Here is a 24,380-nt window from a genome sequence, read left to right as displayed (position 1 = left end):
GGCTCCTCCATAGCATATGGCACAGGTCTAGGCTCCAGGAGTTTAAGGCTGGTTGTGTCTGACCAGGCCCACTGTTATGCCTTTTTCTGAACCCACATGTATAATACAGCTTTGTATTTTTCAATTCCCCCACTTTGTCCAGCCTGTGGTGTTTCACACTCCAACCCAGTTAGAATGAATAGAGCCAGTTAGTGCCATCTGTGGGGTCCCATTTCCTTCACTAAGAATTAAAATCTAATGGTGATCAGAGACCTTTATAAATTACAGTAATGAGAGACTGCGTAACTCTCCTATCTGCCGCTAACTGTAATACTGTCAAAGCACATTCGTTTCTCTTGATCTTGCCCCAGGAAATTATATATGTAACTCCCGAGATCACGGACATGTCTGTTACTGTATCTACTTCCGTTGTCAATATTACAGCATTTACCTTTACAGTAACATAATACAGGGGATGATATGTCTGTCCATTTCCCACCGCACGCAGTCCTGTGACCGGGTACAGCTCATGCATCCTTTCATCTGGGGCAACCTGCTTCCGAGCCTGACTCCTCCATAGTCACGTAACTAGGATGGTGGCTCCTACTTGAAGGCACTGATGGCTTCCTTTTGGCGTATCCTTTGCTGTACCCTGGTGCACCGTGGCAAGCCCACTGGCATGGCCCCTTTTAAAGCACTTCTTGCGCTGCAGCTTATTAAGGATCCACTGCTCCTGCCAGTGTGATGTCTCTAAACACGGAAAGAGGGCCCTTTCTGTTCTGTTTGGATCCTGTGAGAGGCACCAGCCAGTGGTGGTGTTTCTTTCACCCACTACTGCTGAGGCCTTTCTTTCCAGCCTGGCATGATGAGGCCAATTAATTTTCAAATTTTGGTGCAATTTTCTTTATGAATTCAAACAGAGCAGTTGCCACAACTTTATCCAGTGGCAGTTCCTTGTCTCACACAACATCCAACAGCCTCTCTCCTAATTCAAATTGAGCTGAGATCTCCTTCAGAAAATTACCAAAACAATGAGTAGCAGTTTTTTCAGGGTTGCCAAAAATTCAGAGATGCTTTCTCTTTTTATCTGGTTTCTTATATGAAACTTACATCGTTCTGTTAAAAAAATTAGCGGTAGGCACAAAATGCTTCTTTAGAATCTGTTTTATGTCCTTATATTCCAGCTCATCAGTTTTTTGCGGAAAAAGTTTAAGCACTGCAAAGGTGGTTTTACACACCAGTGTTAGGAAACAGTCATCTGTACCTTCCACAGCATTTGCATGAAAATACAGCTCAAGTCGCTGAGCATATGTTGTAAAATCGTCTCATTTTTCATTAAATTGTAAACTGTCCATATGCAGCCATTTTATCTTTGCTCTCTCTTTATTTTTCTAATATGGCCCCATGAGGAGGATGTGGCCCATCGCTACCTGGTAGTATCGGAGAGAGGCCATGCCCTCTTGCTGTCACACCTATGTGGGCAAACTTGATATAGGGGATTAGGTCTTCAGCGTCTGTAGCCCATGCCCTCAAGCAGCGTGGGGCAAGCAGTCTATAGCCCACCGAGGCTTTACAGACAGGATGAGGCAACCATTGTAGGGGTGGTGAGGTAAGGTGGAGAGGGGGACACAGGCCCACCTGACTCCACTGCGTCCCAGCCCAGGGCCCTACCAGTGGCAGAGTATTCTGTCACTGGGTCAGTGGGGTCCAGCCGAAACACACTGACAAAAGGCTCGAGTGCGAGCCCAACCGAACCCAAGTTGGCTACCCCTGGGCTATTTTCTCCTCCCTTTTATCCATGCACCTGTGGCCCAGGGTGGTCATCAGCTTCCCTGCGGTAGCGTGACAGCTGTAGTTCCACCAAGTTATTACTGTCTGGTTTATCCACTGGCTCAGGCAGGTCAGGTGAGTCCTTAGGGTAACCAGGTTCTTCTCCAGCTCCTCTCTCAGCATCCGGCTCCATCAGCGGCTCTTCTGGGCTGGAGGTCCTGGCCTGTCCCGTACTTCCGGTACCTGTCTGGGCTCTCTCTCTTGCCGCTGTGGTGGGCGTTCTCTGTTGCCTTTTTTTCTATGTTACAGGATACACACAGAGAAATTAGATTAAAAACATAAATAATCTTGCTGGAAGGTTGCAACATAACACTACTTTATTTCACAGAATTCAAAATAATATACAAAAGAACCCAAAACAGAGAGGAAGAAAACCAGACTGCTCCCTGAGGCAGGGAGGCACACATCACCCCTTCTTGCTTTAAACTGGCTCTTTTCAAACTGACTCCAATCACATGCTTTGTTACAGAGCCTCCCTAGCCTGCAAGTAGGCTTGAAGTGCTTGCTTACAATTCCAACGCAGTCCTCCATACACCAGTTGTGCCATGGAGGAGATGCTGGTTGATTGTTTTAGACAAGATTTATAAAGGAATTAAGGTAGTAAGAAGCTATCTTTTCCTCCTTGGCCAGCAGAAGTCCACATTAAATAGGAATTTGGTCTAGGTTTGAGTTAGGGACTAAAGCACACAGGTTTCCTTATTGCACTAAGCACATGGAAAGGAATAAAGCAATACAAAGAGCAAGGCCTAGTCTATCCCTAAAGCTTAAGTCGACCTAGTTAAATCGCTCAGCACAGTGAAAAATTTTGCATCCTGTGACGCAGTTAGGTCAACCTAATCCCCTCTGTAGATGCAGCTAGGATGATGGAAGAATTCTTCCATATCCCAGCTACTGCCTCCCATGGAGATGGATTACCTGCAATGACAGAAAACCCTCTTCCATCTGCATGGGCATGTCTACACTACAGCAGCAGCACTGTAGCTGTACACCACTGTATCTGTTGTAGGATAGACACACCCTGAGAGTGGGCAGAGGAGTGGCCTTTAACCTCAGATGGCTTGGGATCTGCAGCAAACCAGACCCAATCCCTGTGCCTCCCTAAAAGCTTTGGATCTGTGGGTCAGGAAAGGATTGAAAGAGTTTGGGGGAAGAGAAGCTCACTACAGGTGTATGTAAGCAGTTGTGTTTTCATTTCAATAACACAGATTGGATGTATCTAGCTTAGTTTTTGCCAGATTTAAGGCTAGATATGCTTGCCTGCAGCTTCTCTTTTAATTGGATTACCCCCCTCCCCAATTTAGAGACTATTTTGGGGATCGTTTTTTAGATCTGCTTGGTGCAGTGTGCTCTTGAAGAGAAAAACAACTTCCTAACTTCACCTTAGGTATATGGGGTGCAAACCAGACCTATACTGGATCAGTCAGCCAATGCAACAACATCTAAAACAGAGCAACGCAGACACTGCTTGTAGTCCATAGGGACCTTGGGGTTGCTTATTAACCACAAGGAATAGGGGAATATTAATTACAACCTGTATGATTTTATATTTTCAGTCTTTTGCCAGCTTCTTAACTAAACTAAATCAAATATGCTTTTGTCGAGCAGCCAAAGTCTGACCTTATTATTTCTAGTTGTATTTTTATACAACTGTTGTTCTAACGTTTTGTGGAAGGGATTTTACAACAGAAACTAAAGCAATGCATACCTTCACAGCCCACCATACGGCAATGGCAATGGCAATGATGACGATGACAATCAGCAGCACGATAGCTATCCAGTAGTAATGTGATGATTCTTCTGAAACTACATAGTTCATATTAATTCCAAATAAACAGAAGTTGTTAACATTTCTCAAGTGTCTCCAAAGGTTTAAAACCTATGTGCTCCATCTAAGTGAAATACAGAGCTGTGCAAGCTTGACCTATGACTCACAGCAGTCCATAATGAGCATCAGTCCATCGCTCCTTTCCCCTTTACAATTCATGAAGTTGTAACTGAGGGGGGAACGTATCTGTTCTTTCCATTTACAGGATTGTAATTTTAACACTGAATTGAAATTTAACTTTTAATAAAAGCTTTAAGGTCCTGCAATCTTAAGAAAATATAAGCTTTCAATTGATAAATACATTTTAAACCCAAAGAGCTGAAGCCGTGCTCCTTTACTTATTGCCACAGTCTCGAGTCAGAGTTGTGTGTGTCATCTTATGCGGAGGGTTGGTGACTTCCAGGACAGTCTAATAAAAAGCAAGATCAACTGGCCCCAACTTGTAAACACTGCCTTCAGCATTAGTGCTCACTACCCCTTCCCTTCCCCCCAGCCTTTCAGTGGGGTCACTCAACACTATATCTGGTAGTACAGCTGGCTGGGAAAAGGAAATCCCTTCCTGTGAAAAATCTTGCATTTCTGTAAAAAGAATTTAGTCTCAGAACAGGATGAAACATCAAAACATGATTGATGGATTCATTGATTTTTGTAGGCAGGGTTTTAAACAAAAAAATTGTTTCAGGAGATCCAAAAACAGAATTATTGGCTTCCTGACTGACTGCCTGAAAGGACAGGGAGCTGTTCATTGGGCCATTGGCTATATTCATTAATGTGTTATGGCCTTTTAAGGAAGTTGGGCCCATCTGCATCCTTCAACCATAGCCCCCTGCTCCTCTGGAGTGAGACAGCTTCCTTAGAGCTCTCTCCTGTTTGCCCCACTCTCTGTATATTTTTGGAACACACCTGCTTTTGGTCTAATCATGGATTATTGTAAAAACTGCCTGTTTGGGAGGGGGAGGGGGGCATTCCAAAGTGTCCAAGGGTCAAACTTGCCCAACCTCAGCCAAATGATGATGCCCTGCTGAGTTGTTCAGAAAACCTCTAGGGAGGTGTCATAAGGTAGAGTAAGCTAGAACTGCAACCGTGAAAGTTATGTTAAATGTGGAAGACTGACTGTTCTTCGATCTTCACAACACCAACAAAGACTTATAGCCCTGCTTTCCAAGGCTGGTCCTACAGAAACAGGAGACTAAGATAGCCACAGGCTACACCAGGCTGACCAGCCAAGCTGCCCCTGCTGGTGAGAGGTGCTGACCAGAGATGACATCATCTGGTCCCTTGAGCTGCATTCCTGACTCTGAAGACCAGGCGAGCAACCAGTGAATCTTTGTTTTTCCTTAAACAACTTTTTCTTTTTTTCCTGTTTTGTTATTGTGACTGAGGAACCACAGGGACAAATTTCAATGAGTAGCATTGTAATCTGGCATCCAGGGTTGCAGTACCACTGATTGGGGGCACTCTCTGCCCGTTTTGTCCCCCCTTCTGGGTGGCCCTGATGCCAGGTAGTGAAAGAGGTCTACAAAACCACTCTGCTGTATAAAAAGGAAGTAAGAGCTGCTGTGGTATCAAAGTAGGGCAATCAGACCAGCGAAGAGTCAACAATAACCTACTAAGCCTATAGGAACGTTGGGAAGAAACCCTAAGTAATATTTAGCATGTCTACACTGCAGACTGAAGTCGATTTATTTTAAATTTTAAATTGACTTTCACCCACCAAATTGCATCCCCACTCACCACGCTTGGGTTGAGCAGTGCACCATGGGTAGTTATCCCACAGTGCAACTAGCTGCAGAGGCTTTTGGGGAGCTTGTCATCCTCCCATGATGCAACGTGCTCCCTCCCCCTTCCTTCTTGTCCCAAACAAACTGCAAACGCTTTTTTGCACCATTTTTCTATGCTGCGCACACGCCGTTGCCAGAGACATGGAGCCCGCTCAGCTCTGCACTATCATTGTGAGCATCAAAAACGCCTCACAGCTTATCCTGCAGTATTTTCAAAGGCGAGAGAGGAGCTGCAGCATGGAAAACAACGATGTTACTGAGGCCGCCCTGCTACAAGCCATAGAGCGGAACAATTCCTATTTGCTGCAGGCTGTCACACATCATCTTCAGTCTATGGAGTGCCAGTTCTGGTCCCAGGGAAAGAAGCACAGACTGGTGGGATCGCATCGTTATCAAGGTGTGGGATGATGAGCAGTAGCTGCAGAACTTCCATATGTGAAATGCCACTTCCTTTGAACTTTGCACGGAGCTGTCCCAAGCCCTGAAGCACGTGAATACTCGCTTGAGACCAGCTCTGACAGTGGAGAAGCGAGTGGCCATCGTTCTATGGAAGCTGGCAACCCCAAACTGCTACCGGTCAGTTTGGAATCAATTCGGAGTCAGTAAATCCACCACTGGCGCTGCTGTGATGCAAGTGTGCAGGGCCAACCATAGGCTTCTGCTAAGAAGGGCAGTGACTTTGGGAAATGTGCAGGACATACTGGACGGGTTTGCTGTAATGGGGTTCCCAAACTGGAAGGAGGGCAATAGATGGCATGAATATCCTTATCCTAGCACCTGACCACCTTGCCACAGAGTATTCTCTATACTGTATTTATACTCTATGGCTCCCCTGTAACATGCCAAAGACTGGTTTGGGAGGAGGTGGGCAGAACAGATTAGAGGACACTGCGGGGTGAATTGTAGCGGCAGAAAACATAGGGCAACCAGTGTCCTGACCCATAATGCCCATTGCAACAGTACTAGAACTAGGAATAGTCTTGGGGAGGTGCCCAGGGACCCCATCCAGGGCAGAGGAATAAAATGGAGTGACTGTATTGGTTGGGTACTTTAAACTTGCGCCATCTTCCCTAAATGACTGTGTGATATCAGTCTCCTGAGGGTAACGCAGGTGGAAAGGGAAGATTTTCTGCAAGCATCGGGGTACAGGCCTGACCCATATGCTGGTATGCTGTGTTCCAAGATGATGCCTGCTCATTTAATAGCAGAGTGGTGGGGAAAAGTATCCTACTGTGGTGGAAGAAATAAGGCTGCCCTCCCCAGAAAACTTCTGCAAAGGTTAACAGATTACCTGCATGAAAGTTTCCTTGAGATATCCACAGAGGATTCTCGGAGCATACCTCTGCACATAAATAATCTGTTCCGGGAGTAACCCTCCACTGAAGTTTGCCACCACCCAGTAAGACCCTCTCCTCAAAAACACAAACTCCTTTTAAGAAGCTGGACTGGGGACATAAACACCAAAAAAAAGATTTGCCCCACACACGCACCAGATGTGCCTTCCCCTGCATCTCGATCACTCCCACTGTCTTTGTGTGTGGCTAGACTGCTCTGGTGTAATGAATAGGTCCTGGCTCTCAGGGAGAATGGGATACCCCACTCTCCTGCACCCTGCTCTCCTCAGCCTCATCCTCCTCATCCACAGAGTCCTTCTCATTCATCCTGGACTGGGATTCTTCAGAGGTATCAATGCTGCATGGTGGCACAGTGGTGGGATCAACGCCAAGAACTGCATGCAGCTTCTCGTAAAAGCAGCATGTTTTGGGCCAGGAGCCAGAACCGCTGTTAGCTTCTCTAGTTTTCCAATAAGCCTGCCTCAGCTCTTTGATCTTAACGTGGCACTGCTGTGCATCCCTGTTGTGCCTCTTCTCCAACATGCTGTGAGATATCTTCTTGTATATATCTAAATTTCTTTTGCTGGCTCGGAGGTGAGCCAGCACAGACTCTTCGCCCCACAGACTGATGAGATCCAAGACCTCTGGTCGACTCCAAGCTGGAGTGCGTCTGGGCTGTGCAGTTGCCGTGAGCAGTTCAGCTACAAAGCTCTCGCCACACTGTCTAAACCGGAAATAGAAATTCAAAATTTCCCAGGGCTTGAGGGGAGGAGCTATTTCCTGTGTATGTGGCCACGTTATAACAGAACGTGAATGTCTAGAGTGGTCACAACGGGGCATAATGGGATACCTCCCAGAGGCCAATGGTGTGGATTTACATTGCGCTCTGCCTACACTGATGCAAATTCAACCCATAGAATTCGAATTCAGAGCTATGCCACTTGCAGAGGTGGTTTTATTAGGTCAACTTTTACCATGCTTTAAATCGACGGAACTTATGTTCCAGTGGAGATACTTTAGGGGGTTGACGTAAGCGGCGTTACGTCAACCTCCATTGCCAGTGTAGACCAGGCCTTAGTGTGCCAAGAAGCAAACAAGCTTGATTCTCACTCTAAGATGTATTATAGTTGCCAGGAGCAAGTTCCTGCAATTGTGGTTTACAGCTAAACAAACAACTGCCTTCTTTAGTCTCCAGTTTGTAAGAGCTGACCATGTCCTGTTAACTCTATCAGTCTGATTACTCAATTAGTTGGTGAGTCAATTCAATAAATTCCTTGATTTATTGACTCAGTTCCAACTGTGACTTTGATTTGATAGTTGGACTGTCTCATTCATTTAGGGTAGTAAAAGTTTATAGCATTAGCCTTAGCAGTAAGTTTTTCATTTTAAGTTTGCTTATTTATTCATTTGTAATAAAAGCCATTCCAAGTATACAAAGAGAGTTTTTCAAATACGCAACAGAGTAAGAAATCTCGAGAATGAAGGAAATTTAGCTGAGGTATTTGAGAGCCACTTTCATGAATTCCAAGGCCAGAAAGGGCCATTGTGATCATCTAGTCTAAGCTCCTGTATAACACAGGCCATAGAATAACTTGATCCTGTTCGTAAATTAAAATCTCTTCTCCTTATACAGGGTATGCTGCCTGATAAACAAAGGTGAAGCTAGAACTCACATTGTGTGGAATCCTGACTGTATTCTTTAACACAGCGGTTCTCAACCGGTACTTACTGGACGGCTGGGTGGTACGCGCGTCGCTGAATCCGCCGCCGGCGGAAGGGTATTTGCGAAACCCTGCCACTGAAAATGGGGAAACGGCGGAAGGGTTTCAGCGGCGGGTATTGTTTCGACCGCGAAACCCCACCGCCCGTCTTTCCCCGCCGCCGTGAAACCCCGCCGCAAATCCCTCCCGCCGCCGCCGCGAAACCCCGCCGCATTGTGTTTTTTTTCCCGAGAATCCAGTCGGGTCAAGTGGTACTTGACCTGATGTCTTGGTACTCGGGGAAAAAAAGATTGAGAACCGCTGCTTTAACACATACCTCCTGTTTTCTTTGCTCTATAATGTTTAAATGTTCACAGACACATACAATGACTCCAGTTGAAGCAACGTTATCTGTTTTCAGATCAGCACCAAGCTTGGAGAAGGTAGGGCACAGTTTAAATTTGCTGCTTCTTCCTCCATCCCCTTTCTGCCCAGCTTTATCTCTTCCCTCTTCCCTCTCCACTCAGCTACTGAGGTGCTTGAAAGTTCTCCTTTTACTTAAGACTGAACTGGGAGCCCTAAACCAGCTCTGTTCTAAGTAATTGCATTTAACAGCTCATGCTACTCAAATGCTGTTAAGAGGTTTTGTTTGTTTGTTTGTTTTTGCTTTGAAGTATTGACTGGGGAAAAAACCCCAAACAACAAATTGTGTTCCCTGACAATGTATTTACATTATAAATTCTGAATACTAGATTTAACTTAATATTTAACCTTCACTGAGAGAGAACTGGAAATATATGGATGAAGTATTCATTGAGTCCCCAGGAAAATGCAGGGACTATGATGATAAATAGAGCCAAGAGTTTTTACAGTTGAAAATCCACTGAAGCTCTCATAAAATTTCGCCATGCATATAAAAAAAATTCACTTTCATAAGACTGAATAAAGGTTTTCTATTTCGCATGAAATTAAAAAATTGTACAAAATAACTGTGTTGACCTAAAATGAATTTTCTTCATCAGCAGGCATTGTGTAGAGAACTTTTTCCAACAGTGTTATTCTGTGAGTTTACCATATGTGTAAAGACAGTTGGTGTTGAGATGTCTACATCAAGAGACAGCATTTAGGGCCTGATCCCGCAAGTTGCTGAGTGCTCTCAGTTCCAGCTGAAGTCAGCGGAAGCTGACGATGCTCAGCACCTCACAAGGTTGTGTCCAAAATCAGCTATTGATAGAAGAAAAAAATCTCCAAATCTCTCAGGTAAATAAATCCCATATTCAGAGACATATAAACTTGCTATTTTCTCATCTAGCTCAATATTTCTCTAATAAAATACCACAACATTCTTCTACCTCTGGAGGAATGTAGGCCCATATTACATTTGGGTGAACCATGGTTTTAAACTGAGTTGGGATATTAGCATGAACAATAGGCTGAAAGCATGGAACCAAAAAGAATGAAATCATAAGAAAGAAGATTAATTGTCAGGGCTGGGTTTAAGGGGAGGTGACCTAGGCAACCTCCTAAGGGGCCGGGCTTGGGGGATGCCAGGTTCAGGGCACTGTTTTTGTTGTTAGCAACAAAAGGGACAATAGAATGCTTGCAGTAAAATGGTTCAGGTATTCCGTATGTAGATTAGTTTTTCACTAACCGCCTAGAATGTTCTGGATAATAAAATACAGATCTACAGATCCTAGCACGCAAATGTATCATCTTATATCACAGGGATAAATCATGCATGCAAACCGTGCATCAAAATTATGAAATGGGCTACACATGCATTAGAAAACAAGGTCTTCAAAAATTTAACAAATGTGGGAGAGGCGCCGAAGATGCTCCTCAGGTTGCCATTTGATATAGGGCTGAACCTGGTAATTGTGTTACACTTGTAGCAACCTGCAAAATACCAGTGTTATCTTATTTAAGGTTTGGGCTAAAATAACAGAAATAGAACAGAGTTAATTTGGTACCAGGTGCAGTAAAGATTTACTTATATAAGAAACTGCTTCACCAGCCCTTAGCTAAGGGCGAATAATTGATAATGACATCATTTGTTTGTTCAAGGGTATAAAAACGTAAACTTTTAAAGGGTTCATTGTTAGTACCTGCCTGACCAAGCTGGAGCCAACCAATATGGGTCTAAGCACCCCTGGGTTTAACCCATTTGTAACTATCTTGAACAAATGCCTATAAATGTTTTGTTACTGTTTGGATGTAGTGAGCTGCTTTTAGGCATTTTTATAGCAATTGTATAAATACCAATAGGCCTTTGTGTTTAATAAAGGAATTTATGGTTAAATTAGTGTCGTGGTAATACCCTGCATAAATAACAATAATTCTAACAACCTGTGTCTCTCTGAGGACTTGAGGTAATTTTTCCTGACATTTTGCAGACTTTAATTGACCTATTTCTCCCCTGATCTCCAATGTAGAAATTGCAGCAACTTACCAACTTGCAAAATTCTTACAGTGAGCTGTGTATAGTGTCGTGTTGAAATATTACACACGTATTCTCCACTGTCTGCCAGAGTAAGATTCCTTAAGATTACTAAGAACTGTTTGGTGGTTTCTTCCCAAGAGAGTCGTGTTTCAAACTGTTTAGAGAGTTGTAATGTCTTATTGAAGGATGCCAGAACCAAGGTAGATGCATCTTTGATTATTGTCCAAGTAACGATGAAGTCTTCAATATATGGAGATCCTTCAGCTGTAAGTTCACATGGAATTGAAATAGCATCTCCTTCCTTTTTAACAAACTGATCTGCAATATACAATTAAGAAAGCAACAATTAATGGAAAGCAATGGTTTGAGCAAGCTACTCTGAAGGATGCTCAGACTTTCAGACATTTTCACCTGATAAGCTTTTGTGCAGTATTTTTAAGCAATCTTTTGATATCATTGTACTGATACTTCACTATAAGCTTCACAAGATATCCAACTGCATAAGCCACCTCTTCAAAGAGTCATTTCAGACACTGTAGTTCAGCCTCAATAGTTGGTTTAAACAAACAAACAAAAAGGGGTGAGGGTGTGGAGAGGTGGCAATTGCTTTATATTAAATGAATTTTTGTTTATACTTATGCAAAAAAGGGGTTTTTTTAGATCTGAACATTCCCTGCTGAGTTACCCCTTCTCAATCTTGCAATCTTGTGTAAGCTTTGCTTTCTGGCTCTCATGCAAACAAAAGACGTGGTTTCTTTTTACTGTCTTAGCTGCATGAAGTTCAAAAAGTAAAGAACAAAAAAGGGACAAAATTAATTAGACTCCATTTATTTTTGATTAAAGAGCGAAGGTTTCTAGAACACAGGTAAATATTTCTAAATCAAATTCATTAGTAATGTACTAGTTTAAATATGAAATTAAATTTAGACATAACTTTCAATTTTTCACCTTTAAAGGAGGAAAATATTTCCACACAACTGTTCTGTGCCTAACATTTTAGCTTAGTCAATTCCCTAAAATAAAATCTGGTACTACCACACAACTCCTAAAGTAAACAACAGTGGTGGAACTGAGTCCTCACCTGTAAGGATTAGGAGAGGGAAACAATATTAACATTCAGAGTGTGTTACTGGTTTTTGTTTTCTTGTTTAATAGCTTTCCTAAAGGACACTTACAGATTAGTGATCAAAGGAAGGTCAGTGGGACAGAAATCGTTCCATACTTGCACAAATTCATAGTGCCTGGGGATGAAATCTTGCAATCACAGTGCCAGGTGTAGAGCTTACAACTGTGAGTAGTCCACTGGTGTTAATAGTGCTACTCACAGCAGTCAGCGCTATGCCAAGTAGTAAAGTGTTTGCAGGATTGGGACTCTAAATTATCACATTGAGATTTCTTTTAGAGGTTCCAACGTTGAGAGGAGAAAATGTATGTTGTACTTCCCATCCACACAGCCGGTCCACTGATGGATCTTCTGATGTAGGTAAGACCTTAGACACCTCTGGCATCACATCAATTGCACATATGTCTTCTCTATGAAAATCTGCTGTAGCAGCCCATCACAAAATATGGAAGACCTGCACCTCCTGCAGATCGCATCCCCAATCCTTGCAAAAACACCTACAGCCACATGGCAACACGGGATAGGGTAACTCACCTCAATAGGCACAAATGTACGGACAAAGATGGTTGGCAGCTTGTATTGGGGGCAGGGAGCTAAAACATTTCAACACTGCATTAGTATGCATGGTGTGTGTGTGGGGCTAGGTCTACACTATGAGCTAGGGGTGTGAATCCCAGCTCTTGTGACCACTTTCATACTAGCATGCTAAAAATAGTAGCGTGGCCATGGTAGCACGGGCTGCAGTGACGCAGGCTTGCTGACCGGAGTGCAAACCCACCTGATCTCTGGGCACGTACTTTGGGCAGCTAACCCATGCCACCACTGCCCATGCTACTGTGGCCACGCTACTATTTATAGAGTGCAAGCTCAGATGAGGGGTAGTAGGAGGATGTCTTCATGAGCTGGGAATTGCACCCCCAGCTCAGAGTTTAGATGTAGCTGATGTGAGGTGATGGAGGGGAACTCTGAAGGCCAATAGGAGAAAAACCTGCACCCCACATTGCCTCTTGCCTGGTTAGCAGAAGGCAGCAGGATCTCAAAAGGTTCAGGTAAGCAGCCAGGCATCTGGATTCTTCTCCAGACCCAACCCTTTTGAATTTCACTTGCTGTTAGAAAGGACATGTTCTAGCCAGTGAGGACATTTATAACATTCAGCACCATGTGACCTTTAAGGTGTGGGATTCTATTAATGAGCTACGTTAACAGGCTACCGTACACACAAAAGAACAAAATTCTGCTCGGCAGTGCAGAGTGGATTGAGAACTCTAAGAATTCCGTGTATGTACCATAGGGAGCGCAGAGTAGTGGAACTGAGGCTAATCACACAGCTCTGACAGGAAAACTTTGCTCTTTCATTGCTATTGCTCCAATTAAGAGATATCTCTTAAGAAAAAGGACCTTGAGGAAAGCAGTGGTTATTTGCTTAAATGGATTTCTAGTGAACGCAAAGAAGCCTGGAGCAGCAGGAGTAAATAGACCATAGGCGAGAGCTAAACTTCTGTGTCCCTGTTTTTCCTTATGAAGTGATACCATCTGTTTTCTACCCAAGTGTACTTTGTTGTTTGAATCTGGATAATCTGTCAGGCTGCTGCTCCTGCCTCTGCACCCCTCAGCCCTCTGGGTTTGGTTAGAGGAGATAAGATCGGGGAGAGGGGGGAAGTAAGGGAGAGAAGACAAATAGTAGTGAATAGACTCAGGTAAGCAACAGGGAATAGACTGAGCAAGGACAGCTTAGTAACTAGAAGATGGGGAATAAATTCCCCCATCTCCCTGCTGCTACTTGTGCAGAGCAGGCAGGGTGAAATGAGAGTGATTTAGGTCAGCCACAGGTAATGTCTGGCTGGGTCACCTGGACAGTGAGAGACTCACAGACTTTCAGGTCAGAAGGGACCATCATGATCATCTAGTCTCACCTCCTGCACATTGCAACCCACAAAACCTCACCCACTCCTGAAATAGATTCCTAACTTCTGGCTGAATTACTGAAGTCCTCAAATCATGGCTTAAAGACTTCAAGTTACAGAGAATTCACCATTTACACGAGTTTAAACCTACAAATGAGCTGTGTCCCATGCTGCAGAGAAAGGCGAAAAACCCCCAGGGTCTCAGCCAATCTGATCTGGGGGGAAATTCCTTCCCGACCCCAAATATGGTGATCAGTTAGACCCTGAGCATGTAGGCAAGACCCACCAGGCAGAGGTGGGGGATGGATTTGGACAATTAATTTTTTTTAAAAAAGCAGTAACCAAAATGACAAAATCTTACGTTGTATGTCTAGGCATGACACATGAACAATATTTACATTGTAAGTTCTTCAGGGCAGGGAGCATCTCTTACTATGTGATCTTCACAGTACCATGTATAATGGGTCCCAAATCCAGACAGATGCTACTGAGCTATACTGTAATATAAAATTAATAAGTGTACTAAACAAGGTTAGCTATGGGTACAAGCTACAAGGCGAGTCACAGCCAACTATAGTTGGCTAAAGGCAAGTCTTACTATTGGGTGGTGTTGTGTGATAGGTTTGCAATGACACTCCAAACCACATTATGGTTGTGTTACAAACTCCAGCCAGGCTCATAAGGTTCACAAACCTATTGAGGAAACTGTTCTGAATTTGAAAAAGCGCTAAATTCATTGTTGTGCAATTTGGGAGGTGCAAAACCCACATGGTCAAGACATAACCATGAAGCTGCCACATGCAGAATAAATGCATTTCACACTTTTGAAACCTGGGGGCCAATGTTGAGGGGCTTTTATTGATTTCAGGCTACCTGGTAATCCTGGTTTTATAATTAGCTGAGTTCTAGAGAAGGTGCTGCAACCTTAACTATTGTCTCTCTACCAATCTAGATGCATTGCATTCATTATGGCTCAGCCCTCTCGTGATCTGTCCCGGATTTTACATATGTTTAAGGGATGGAGAATACTTCAGTCCTACCTTCCATTTTCCATTCAGCAGTCCAATTTTGGTTGCGAAGTTGAATGTGGCACTGGTAAGAAGAAACTATATCTGTAATGCTCTGCTCACTTCTAACTGAATAGAGAGGGCCATCCTGGGTTACCTTCGTTTTTGTTTTTTGCATAGATGTGCTGTTATATGTCCATGTTATGTTTGGCTCAGGAAAAATATGAAAGGCAAAACATTTCAACAGTCTCTCTGTGTCATGTTTTTCATATTCCATTGCATAAGAGGGGAAAACTGTAAAGACAAAAAAAAAAGTTTGGTTCTTTCAACATTCTTTTTAACTTAGTGTGATTGGTTTTCTGCAATAATATAGGAGAGAATCTGCAGAATACAGAAGCCAAATCCAATTACTTGTGTTTATTTCAGACTACAGTGTTCACTTTGCCCTATTATTAATCATCAGCCTCCCAGCTTCTCTCAGATCCACCCTCCCCATTTACTATTTAAATTCATCCACTACCCAATTGCATCCTGCAGACCTGCAGTGATTTAACCTCAAATGACTGCACTGTAGGCTTTTATCCTCTGCTAGAACTAGGCTATTTCTTTTACAGCTGAAATGCAATAGTGAAGTATAGAGCTTTATCTTTATCTGTAATGCTGACAGGCTGGAATGATATTGGTGCTATTACTGGTTTGAGGTTTTTAATTTCAGGTGACCACTAACAGAATACGATTTGCTAGTTGTGCAGCTCAGAAATTTTAAATATCCTCCTGACCTGTTACACTCAGCCTCACTTCTACTTCTGTTTTATCTTGAATTGTCCCCACGTAGCAGCTGTAGGAGCCCTCATCGCTCAGGCTCAGGTTACTCAGTTTTAAAGAGGCATTTCCATTGGGAATTTCCTCATGAAAAAGGGATGTTCTCCCTTCGTAGGCAGAGTCTTGAAGTTCAAGATGATTCTCCTTCTTGTAGTAGCTGTGCACATTTTTGTTCCCTTTCTTCCAGTAAATTACTTCACCTTCAGCACGTGGAAAAGAGCAAGGTAGGATACAATCTTCGGAAAATCGCCCAATTATTACTTCAGGACCTTGAAAACACAATGCACATAATATAAGTGCATGAATATTTCTGAATGGGTTAATGAAAATAAATTAGGTGAGTCCATGTACTTCCTTCCCCCTCACCCTCAAATAAGATTACAAATGTGGTCCAGCTTCTGGCCCTAACAGGTACAGAGCTTCCACCATTTGTTTGTTTATTTGTTTAGACATATGCTCAAATGTTGTAATTTCATGTCACCATCATACATCCCTGAAGCAGGGAGGGGCAGGATGACAGTTACATAATCCTTACTCCAGTACACCAGTGTTCTAATGCACAACACTCATGTTCAGACATACTTGAGTCTGCATCACTGAAATTTTAGACTGCAGCCTTCTAGTGCCTAAACTAATCATTGGGATTTATATAGTGCTTCACAGTTCCAGTGCACTATACCAGCATTAGCTATTTAGTCCTTTATATTGTTCTAACATTTATCAGCTAAACATAGCATTAATGGAGATTCTCCTTTATGTAGATGTTAGGGAGCCTGTTGATGTGAAGTTAAAGTTCCTGGGTGCTCTTTCTGCTGTTGCCCTTTAGTCCTGGGAAGCAACATTGGGTGGAATAGCTGAAAACTGATGCTGTCAGTATAACCACAGAATTGTTACAAATTGCTGCCTGATTGATTGATGTATTTGGAATTAGGACCAACTTTGCCTTTCACTAGGGCAACTGTGTGTTAACCACTGCTATTGAATTGGAATGTGACACCTGCTCAAAGGTGTGTGTTCATCATGTTGTACTCCTGAGGGCTATAGCCTACAGAGAATAATATACCTGCTACAGATAATGAAGATTCTCCAGTGGGGAGGGGCTGGTGCTTTTGGACAGAAAGTTCCAGCATGCTAAGACCTACCTAAGAAACCCTGTTGTTCTTAGACTGTTGCTTTCTTGTTTTCAAGCAGCCTTTATATATCAAAGCAAAAAAGGGCATGGCCAAGTTTGTGTTTTCCTTTGCTGGTCCACTTAAGCAAGTGAGATTCAATGGCTTGATAAGTAATTTAACAAAAGTGAATAGCCTTGCTGTATAAGCACGTGAGTTTGAGACTCAGATCAGTGCATTCATCATGTGAAGAATGCCTGATGTCTAAGTCTAGCACAGCTTCTGAATCATTACAGCTCCCAATATGGGAAAGAGAGTGACCTAAGTCTCAAATATGGCAGCACAGTGCACTCGTTAGGTTGCTTATCTAGTCTTTAAACCCCATTTCCTTATAGGTGACCTGCAAAGGAAAGTATACACAAGATTGGTGCCCTTTTTGCTGCTTTGTGATATAACAAGAAGGCCTGAAAGCATATATTTCAAAAAAGCTTCATCAGTTTACTCTTCGCTTGTTTTACATTTGAAATCCAGGTCTTGCCTATCTGTGTTTTCTGGATTATCAGGGAAAATTATTAAACAAGATTATCAGGGAAACCGGATGACTGTGAAACCTGATTAACTGAAAAGAAAATGATTTGTACTTAGTTTAAAAAAGAAAGAAATATGTTTCTGAAAATGTATCCTAAAGTAACAAAAGTAGGCACAAACCTTTAAACAAGGTGAACTCTCTAAACATTGCTGATATTCAAAGTTGTGCAACAATATAACTAAAATTGATTTAATGAGTGCAAAATCCCTGTGTGAAAACTCTCTTAAAATTATTTAAAACTGACTTATCAATTTAGCTTAAATTGATTCCTTAGACCTTGTCTACACACACACACAAGTTGCACCATTTTACTTCAGGCTTTGTCAACATGAGACAATTATACCAGTTTGAAATAGATCTGTTTAAAAACTGATATTAACTGGAAAAAATATCAGTGCAATTCATTTATGTGGACTGCCTTATTTTGCTTTGAGTGCCTTGTATCAATTTAACTTAAATTGATTCTTTACCATGATTTTTATCTTAACAACATCCCTTTTAATTCACTACTTGAAGAAAAAAACCTTTAATTTCTTTATCATTTTCATGAACACACAGCTAAACCTTACCTGAAATTACAGCATGCAAATGAAACAGAAAGATGAATATTCTCTGCACCTTCATGTCCTCTTTGATTCACAGTAGTTTCATTTCTAACTAATAATACAGAGGAGGGAAAAAAACAGTTTAAGGCCTGTAAAATGTTTATCCTATTTTTCTGTATCAACCTTTATTATAATGTTATTTATATAGCTTCAAATGTGCTAGGGTCTTTCTAGATATAATGCAGGTCTGTTATCAAAAGTTTACAATACTGATCCTTCAAGTGGGTAAACTCTTAAATCAACATGGAGCCCCACTGACTTTAACAGGGCTCCAAACTAAAGTTCACATCTATCAGCTGTATGATCATAGACCTAGATGAGAAATGTACAAACAACACTACTGCTAATCACAAGCATTCAAAAATCAGGAGTCAGGCCCCCAAAATCATAAGTGACTTAAAAATCATGATTTATGAGGGAAAATGATTTAGCTGAGGTTAGTCCTGCTTTGAGCAGGGGGTTGGACTAGATGACCTCCTGAGGTCCCTTCCAACTCTAATATTCTATGATTCTATGACCTACCTTATCAGTGTAGACCAGGTCTCTATGTATGAGAGGCAGAAAGCAGGAGAAACAGGTGTGAGTATGTCCCAGGGAGAAAGCCAAAAGACAGAGCTTCTATTGGGCTGGAAGCGTAGACTTGGATTTCTCAGCATGGAAACTACCCACTGTTGGATTCTACAATGTTCAAGGAAACAGGACTTTGTGTACATTCTATGTGAATAAACAGGATTGTGCCAAAGAAATACCTGACCTTTCTAATCAATTTCTCCTAAGAGAAACAACCCAGCAGGACTCCAAGTATTGGCTAACAAAGGGGTAACAGCCATAATAGTAGTGATAATGGAGGATGATTTTCCTTTGGCTCAAGTGGTAGAGGTCTGCGTTTCTGAAAACAGGAGGCTCTAGCTTCTATATCTTCCCTCCACCTCCACTTCTGGTATGGGCACAGTTTAATTGACAACCTTGATTTCTGCATACATGTGACCATAAATTTATTTCACAGTTATCCCTCTATAATCAAAAACAACAAGAGTCCTGTAGCACTTTAAAGACTAACACATTTAATTTCTGCAGGCATAAGCTTTCGGGGGCTGTAACCCACTTTGTCAGATTCTCGGTGATGACCCCACCACTGTACCACCATGTAGCGTAGATACCTCAGGGGAACATGAAGCGAGGATGAATGAGGATGAGTCTGTGGATGAAGAGAACAGGGGGCAGGCGAATGGGGCGTCCCTTCTCTCTGAAAGCCAGGAGCTGTTTGCTACACAGGAGCAGCCCACCAGAGGCAGGAAAGCGTGACTGACTGAGATGCCAGGGAAGGCACATCTGGTGAGTATTCACTGCAAATCTAATTTCTGTGCTTATATCCCCAGTGCAGTTTCGTGTAACAGCGAAAAATATAGTGTGTGTGGTGGGGGGGGATGAGCTTCCATGTAGTTGGTGCACTTAAGCATAGGGTTCACGCCAGAAAAGATTATTTATAAGCACAGGGATGCTCCAAGAATCCTCCATGGATATCTCCAGGAAGCTTTCATGCAGGTACTCTGCAATCCTTTGCAGAAGGTTTCTGGGGAGGGCAGCCTTATTTCTTACATCACGATAGGACACTTTCTCCCCACCACTGTGTTATTAATCGTGCAGGCATCATCGCGGAACACAGCAAAGCAGCATAAGGGTCAGGCCTGTACCTAGATGCTTGCAGCAAATCCTCCCTTTTCACCTGCGTGACCCTCAGCAGACTAATATCATTCATGGTCACCTAGGGAAGATGGTGCACATTTACAGTACCGGCACAATATACTTTTTTTAAAGTGTCTTTTATTCCATGGTCATTCCTGGACAGCAACTTGTTGCTATGGGTCTCAGGGATCCACAAATGAGTGCCCATATTTTTTCCTCAGGGACACTTTACCCCTACTCGTTCCACACCCTTTGGATCACCGCTTCAAAAATGTTTTTGGGAGGACTAGGGGAGCCCCACAATCCTTCTGTATGGGGAGCCATGCACTTGTGCTGTACGTGCAACAGAGATTTTCCTACAGTAGATGCACCAGTCCCTTACTTACCATGGCTGGAACAGCACTCCGACCCGTGCAATAGTTAGAGACTGTTATGCAGGTCTACCATTCCCTTGGGAATATAAAGGGTAGTTTTTTTTACATTGTAACATTGCTTTTCATCCATGGGACCAGCTAACAATGGATACCTTGTGCTTTGCTTGCCTTTCAGTGGACAGTGTAGCTTTTAATGAGGCCTCTACTACCCCTGATGAGCGCCTGTTGCAGATAAGAAGGCAAAAAACAAAAATCAGGATGACATGTTCAATGAGATGATGAATGTGTCTGCGGTTGCTGACACAGAGTTAAAAGCATGGAGGATTTCATTATCAGACAAACTGAACATGGAGATGGACAACAGGGAGGCATCCCAGGAGTATGAGCATACAACACAGGATGAGATGCTGCGTATAATAAGGGATCACTCAGACATGCATCTGGTTGAGCTTCAGGAATCTCAGTGGTAGGAGAGACTCCCTCAGTAGCCCCTGCAAAACTTTGAACTAATGCACTCTCCTAGCCCCCATCCCCAAGCAGTGTCGGAGGAGGTTGAGCAGGGTGCAGTATGTGCTCCACTCATCGCCGGTTGAGGGAAGCAGAAAGAGGCAACCACCTCTTTAAGGACTGGCAATGTGTGTTTTTTGCTGTTTGCACAGTCAGACTTGGTTCTGTTTGCCCTTTCAGTTCTCTGACAATGCATGCGAAATGTTAAATTATCTTCCTTCCCCTCCACTGTTAAGGATCAACAATAAAAAAGTCCTACTTTATAATTCATCAGTCTTTATTTCTTGAGAGCAAGGGGATGAGCGAGGGGAAAAGGCCAGGGGGATGGCACGGAACTGGATGGGTGGGGGATGGGAAGGGAAAGCACAGCACCGATATGTTGCACACATTACTGTGTCTCATTGCAAATATGGGTTTTCAATGCTTCCCTGAGGCGCAGTGCTCCATGGTTGGCTCTCAGTGTTGCAGTGGCATCTGGCTGCTCAAAATTTGCGGCTAGCCTATCTGCCTCCAATGGGAACTTCTCCCCCTTTGTCCCACAGACATTATGGAGCACACAGCAGGCAGAGATAACTATTGGTATTGTTCTTTCACTGAGGTCTAACCTAGTGAGCAAACTGCACCAGCGTGCCTTTAAATGTCCAAATGCACCATTCTGCACTTGCAGAGCCTATTATTGAAATGCTTCTTCTCACTGTCCAGGTGCCCAGTATAGGGCTTCATTAGCCAGGGAAGCAAGGGGTAGGCAGGATCCCCCAGGATCACTACTGGCATTTCAACATCTCCAATAGTTATTTTTTGCTCTGGAAAGAAAATATTTTTGAACAGACCTGAATTCCTAAAGATGCACACATCATGCACCTTTCCAGATGTTAGGCCTGAAGCAGTTTTCTGCTAGGCCAAAACCCACATAGCTAACAGGCAAGCATACCAGAGGCCCAAGGACAATGACAAATGTAAATACCCGATAACTCAGAAGGCCAGATGTCCATTCAGTGATTCTGCCTCACGAGAACAGCACATTCTTTACAAGCCCTCTGGCACATTCCCTCCTATCTGTAAGGATCCTCCCTCTCCACCCTAACTCCCCCTCCTGCCCAACTGTAGTGACAGATCCTTTGATGTAATTAGAGTGTCTCTGAACGTATGTTCTCTATCTGTCATTATCACACCTGTTCTTTCTGGGTGGAACAATGTCTGTATTTGCAAGTGAATAGATAGAAGAAATGTAAATGGATTGTTTAAGTAATAAAAAAACCCACATATAAGTGCCTCTTGTAACACCATGAATTCAAAGCTGTTTACTAGTCTTCCTGGTGCCGTGAATAAGCCCCTTCAGTATTATCTTGTGCTGCCTGATTCTTGGGGAAAGAATCCTTCTTGCGTCACAATTTGGCGCAGCAAGCAGGGTGCCATCAGGTACCTCAGAGGGCTTCCCACGACCAAGAACAGAAGTGAGTACCCTTTTAACTTACCACCTCTAGCAGGAACCTTGGTCTGGGACTCCTCGAGATACCCCTTCACACCACTTTTTACACGAACCACATATAAGCCACACAGATAAGACAACTGAACAGGAATTGAGTTTTTAGACTTTGAGAATTCAGTTTTGGTCACGTTTCCGGGTTGCAGGTGAAGGTTGCAACGCCAAGTACTGAGCACCAGAGTGTGCTTCAGTAGTGTTTTTGGGTTACAGGGACCGTGACAGGTGGAGGCTGTAATGCCAGGGTTTCTGGGTTGCAGGGATCACTGTGGGCGAAAGCTGCAACATCAAGTACTGAGCACCAGTGTGCGCTTTAGTAGTGCTGAGCACAAGGGTGTACTTGACTGGTTCCTCTGAAACGCCATCTAAGTGGGTTTCAGGAAGCTGGGTCACAATGTCACACAACTTGCCCCAGGGCTCCTCGATGATGCCCTCAACGGGAGAGAGAATCACAGAGTTTCTAAAAGGAAAGAATGAGAAAGTTCAGAAGGCTATGATAAAAGATGGAGGGAATGGTAGTGTAAGTGTAAAAGACAGCTTGTTGTGGTGGTCTGGTCAGACGAAAGGAAGATTAGAGAAAAGAGTTGTAATACTTTACTGTGAGTATGAGAAAAAGATAAAAGAGTTAGAGGAACTTCAGAAGGCTCTTACATCAGAACTGACTCAAAAGGCAAGTGAGCTCCAAGAGGAGAACAATGCCCTAAAAGTTCAAGTAAAAGAATGCAACTCCTCCGCACGCCATATTGCTGCTATCATACAGCAAAGGGATGATTCTATCAATTCTGGTTCAGAGAATGATACTGGTTACAACAAAAATAAAATTAATTGGAAACAACTTATAAAACAAATCCAAAAGTGAAAATTGGCACACACGGAGGGAAGTCAAGATAGTTGGCCTCCCTCCCCCCGCCCTTCTCCTCCTCCCTTTAATCCAGAATCTAGAGAAGCGCTCCCCTGGCCCTGCTCCAAGTAACTACACGATGGACAGGACAGGGAGATAGCAGAGCAGCTCAATATATCTTTAAGTACATTCCTCTTAGCACAGAGGAAATGAGGGGTTTATTAAAAGTCTCCTGGATATAAAGCCCAAGGATCCAAACTTGATATTTTGGAAGAGGATAAATCAAATGTTCACAACTTCCACGCTGCATCCCGGGATCTCCATATCCTAACTAAAGCCAAAAGCCTCAACGGGCCAAGATCCCCTTAGAAGAACATGGAAATGGCACTTGGGCCTCTGTTAAATTTGAATCAGAAATTGACATGACATTGATCCGCGCCTGCACTGACTTTAAAGAAGCCCTTCAAGAAGCTCTGGGTAATGGAGCTGGTAACTGGGGGACTGATATTGCGATGCGTGCAAGGCAAAGATGAGCCTGCTGCCAAGTATTGTGAATGAAAGTGGGAAGTGTATTCAAGTAACGCAGGCATTGCAGATACTAAAAAGACTGACCAGGCATTCCTAAAAATGTTAAAAGAAGGCTTCAACTCCCACCTGCAAACCACCCTTAATTTGGGAGTGAACCCAGGCTCCAATTATGAATCTATCTGTATGTGGGCTTCTGAATGCAAAGCAAGACAAGCTAAAGATTAAAAAGACAAGTCTGCTCGCATTTCTGCAGTAACAGCGAAAATTGACTTCATAGGTCCCTTGCCACCTATAAAAGGGAAGAAATATTGCCTGGTCATATTGATCATTTTACCCAGCGGATTGAAGCTTTTTCCATCTCAAAAAATGATGCCAGTACAGTGGCCTGAATACTGGCTAATGAATTTTGCCCCCGATGGGGCTTACCATGTTCAGTGGACTCAGACCAGGGAACCCATTTTACAGGACGAATATGAAGGAGGTTTGCTCTGCCTTGAGCATAAAACAAAAGTTTCACTGCCCATATCACCCTGAAAGCTCTGGGTTAGTAGAACAAGCCAACCAGACACTAAAAAAGAAGATCACAAAAGCCTTGCTATTGCAAAGGACTAATTGGGTAGTGCACCTGCAGCACTCCTTTCTATGAGAGCAACTTCTAACGCTACCACCGGAGTTTCACCTTTCGAACTCATGACTTGAATGACCATGTCTTTGGGGGAACGATGTGTAATTCCGGCTCCCCTCCCTCTGGTTTCTGATACTGCGTGGGAATATACATCAAATGTTTAAATGAAGTTTTGCAGCCTTTAAGACTAACTGTCAAAGACAGACTTGAAATTCAGGACTACCCAGAATTCTCCTCCTTGGTGGATGTACAGGAGGGAGATCAGGTCATGGTAAAAACATACAATCC

At 43.2% G+C, this 24,380-nt stretch overlaps 1 protein-coding gene across 1 annotated transcript; it reads right to left on the bottom strand.

Moving 5' to 3' along the window:
• Positions 1–1,771: 1,771 nt before the first annotated feature.
• HHLA2 (HHLA2 member of B7 family) lies at positions 1,772–19,601 on the bottom strand. Its single transcript, XM_067546429.1, has 9 exons — positions 18,571–19,601; positions 18,013–18,100; positions 15,703–16,014; positions 14,957–15,217; positions 10,899–11,207; positions 10,101–10,103; positions 4,145–4,213; positions 3,470–3,612; positions 1,772–2,047 (listed from the first exon to the last, which is right to left on the bottom strand). The coding sequence occupies exons 2-9, from the start codon at positions 18,065–18,067 to the stop codon at positions 1,772–1,774; spliced, it is 1,428 nt and encodes a 475-aa protein (XP_067402530.1). The 5' UTR covers positions 18,068–18,100; positions 18,571–19,601.
• Between the last annotated feature and the right edge of the window lie 4,779 nt (positions 19,602–24,380).

The sequence above is a fragment of the Emydura macquarii genome, unplaced genomic scaffold, assembly GCF_026122565.2.
Source record: "Emydura macquarii macquarii isolate MOO-44397 ecotype Brisbane River unplaced genomic scaffold, CSIRO-AGI_Emac_v2 contig_1119, whole genome shotgun sequence".
NCBI lineage: Eukaryota > Metazoa > Chordata > Testudines > Chelidae > Emydura > Emydura macquarii.
This window is presented reverse-complemented; position numbering and strand designations above follow the sequence as displayed.

Coding starts and splice junctions, on each gene's coding strand:
- HHLA2 (XM_067546429.1), bottom strand. CDS start 18,067: ATGAAGGTGCAGAGAATATTCATCTTTCTGTTTCATTTGCATGCTGTA. Junction 15,218..15,702: donor AGTGAGGCTGAGTGTAACAG/GTCAGGAGGATA, acceptor TTGTCTTTACAG/TTTTCCCCTCTTATGCAATG. Junction 3,613..4,144: donor ACTACCAGATATAGTGTTGA/GTGACCCCACTG, acceptor TGAACTATGTAG/TTTCAGAAGAATCATCACAT.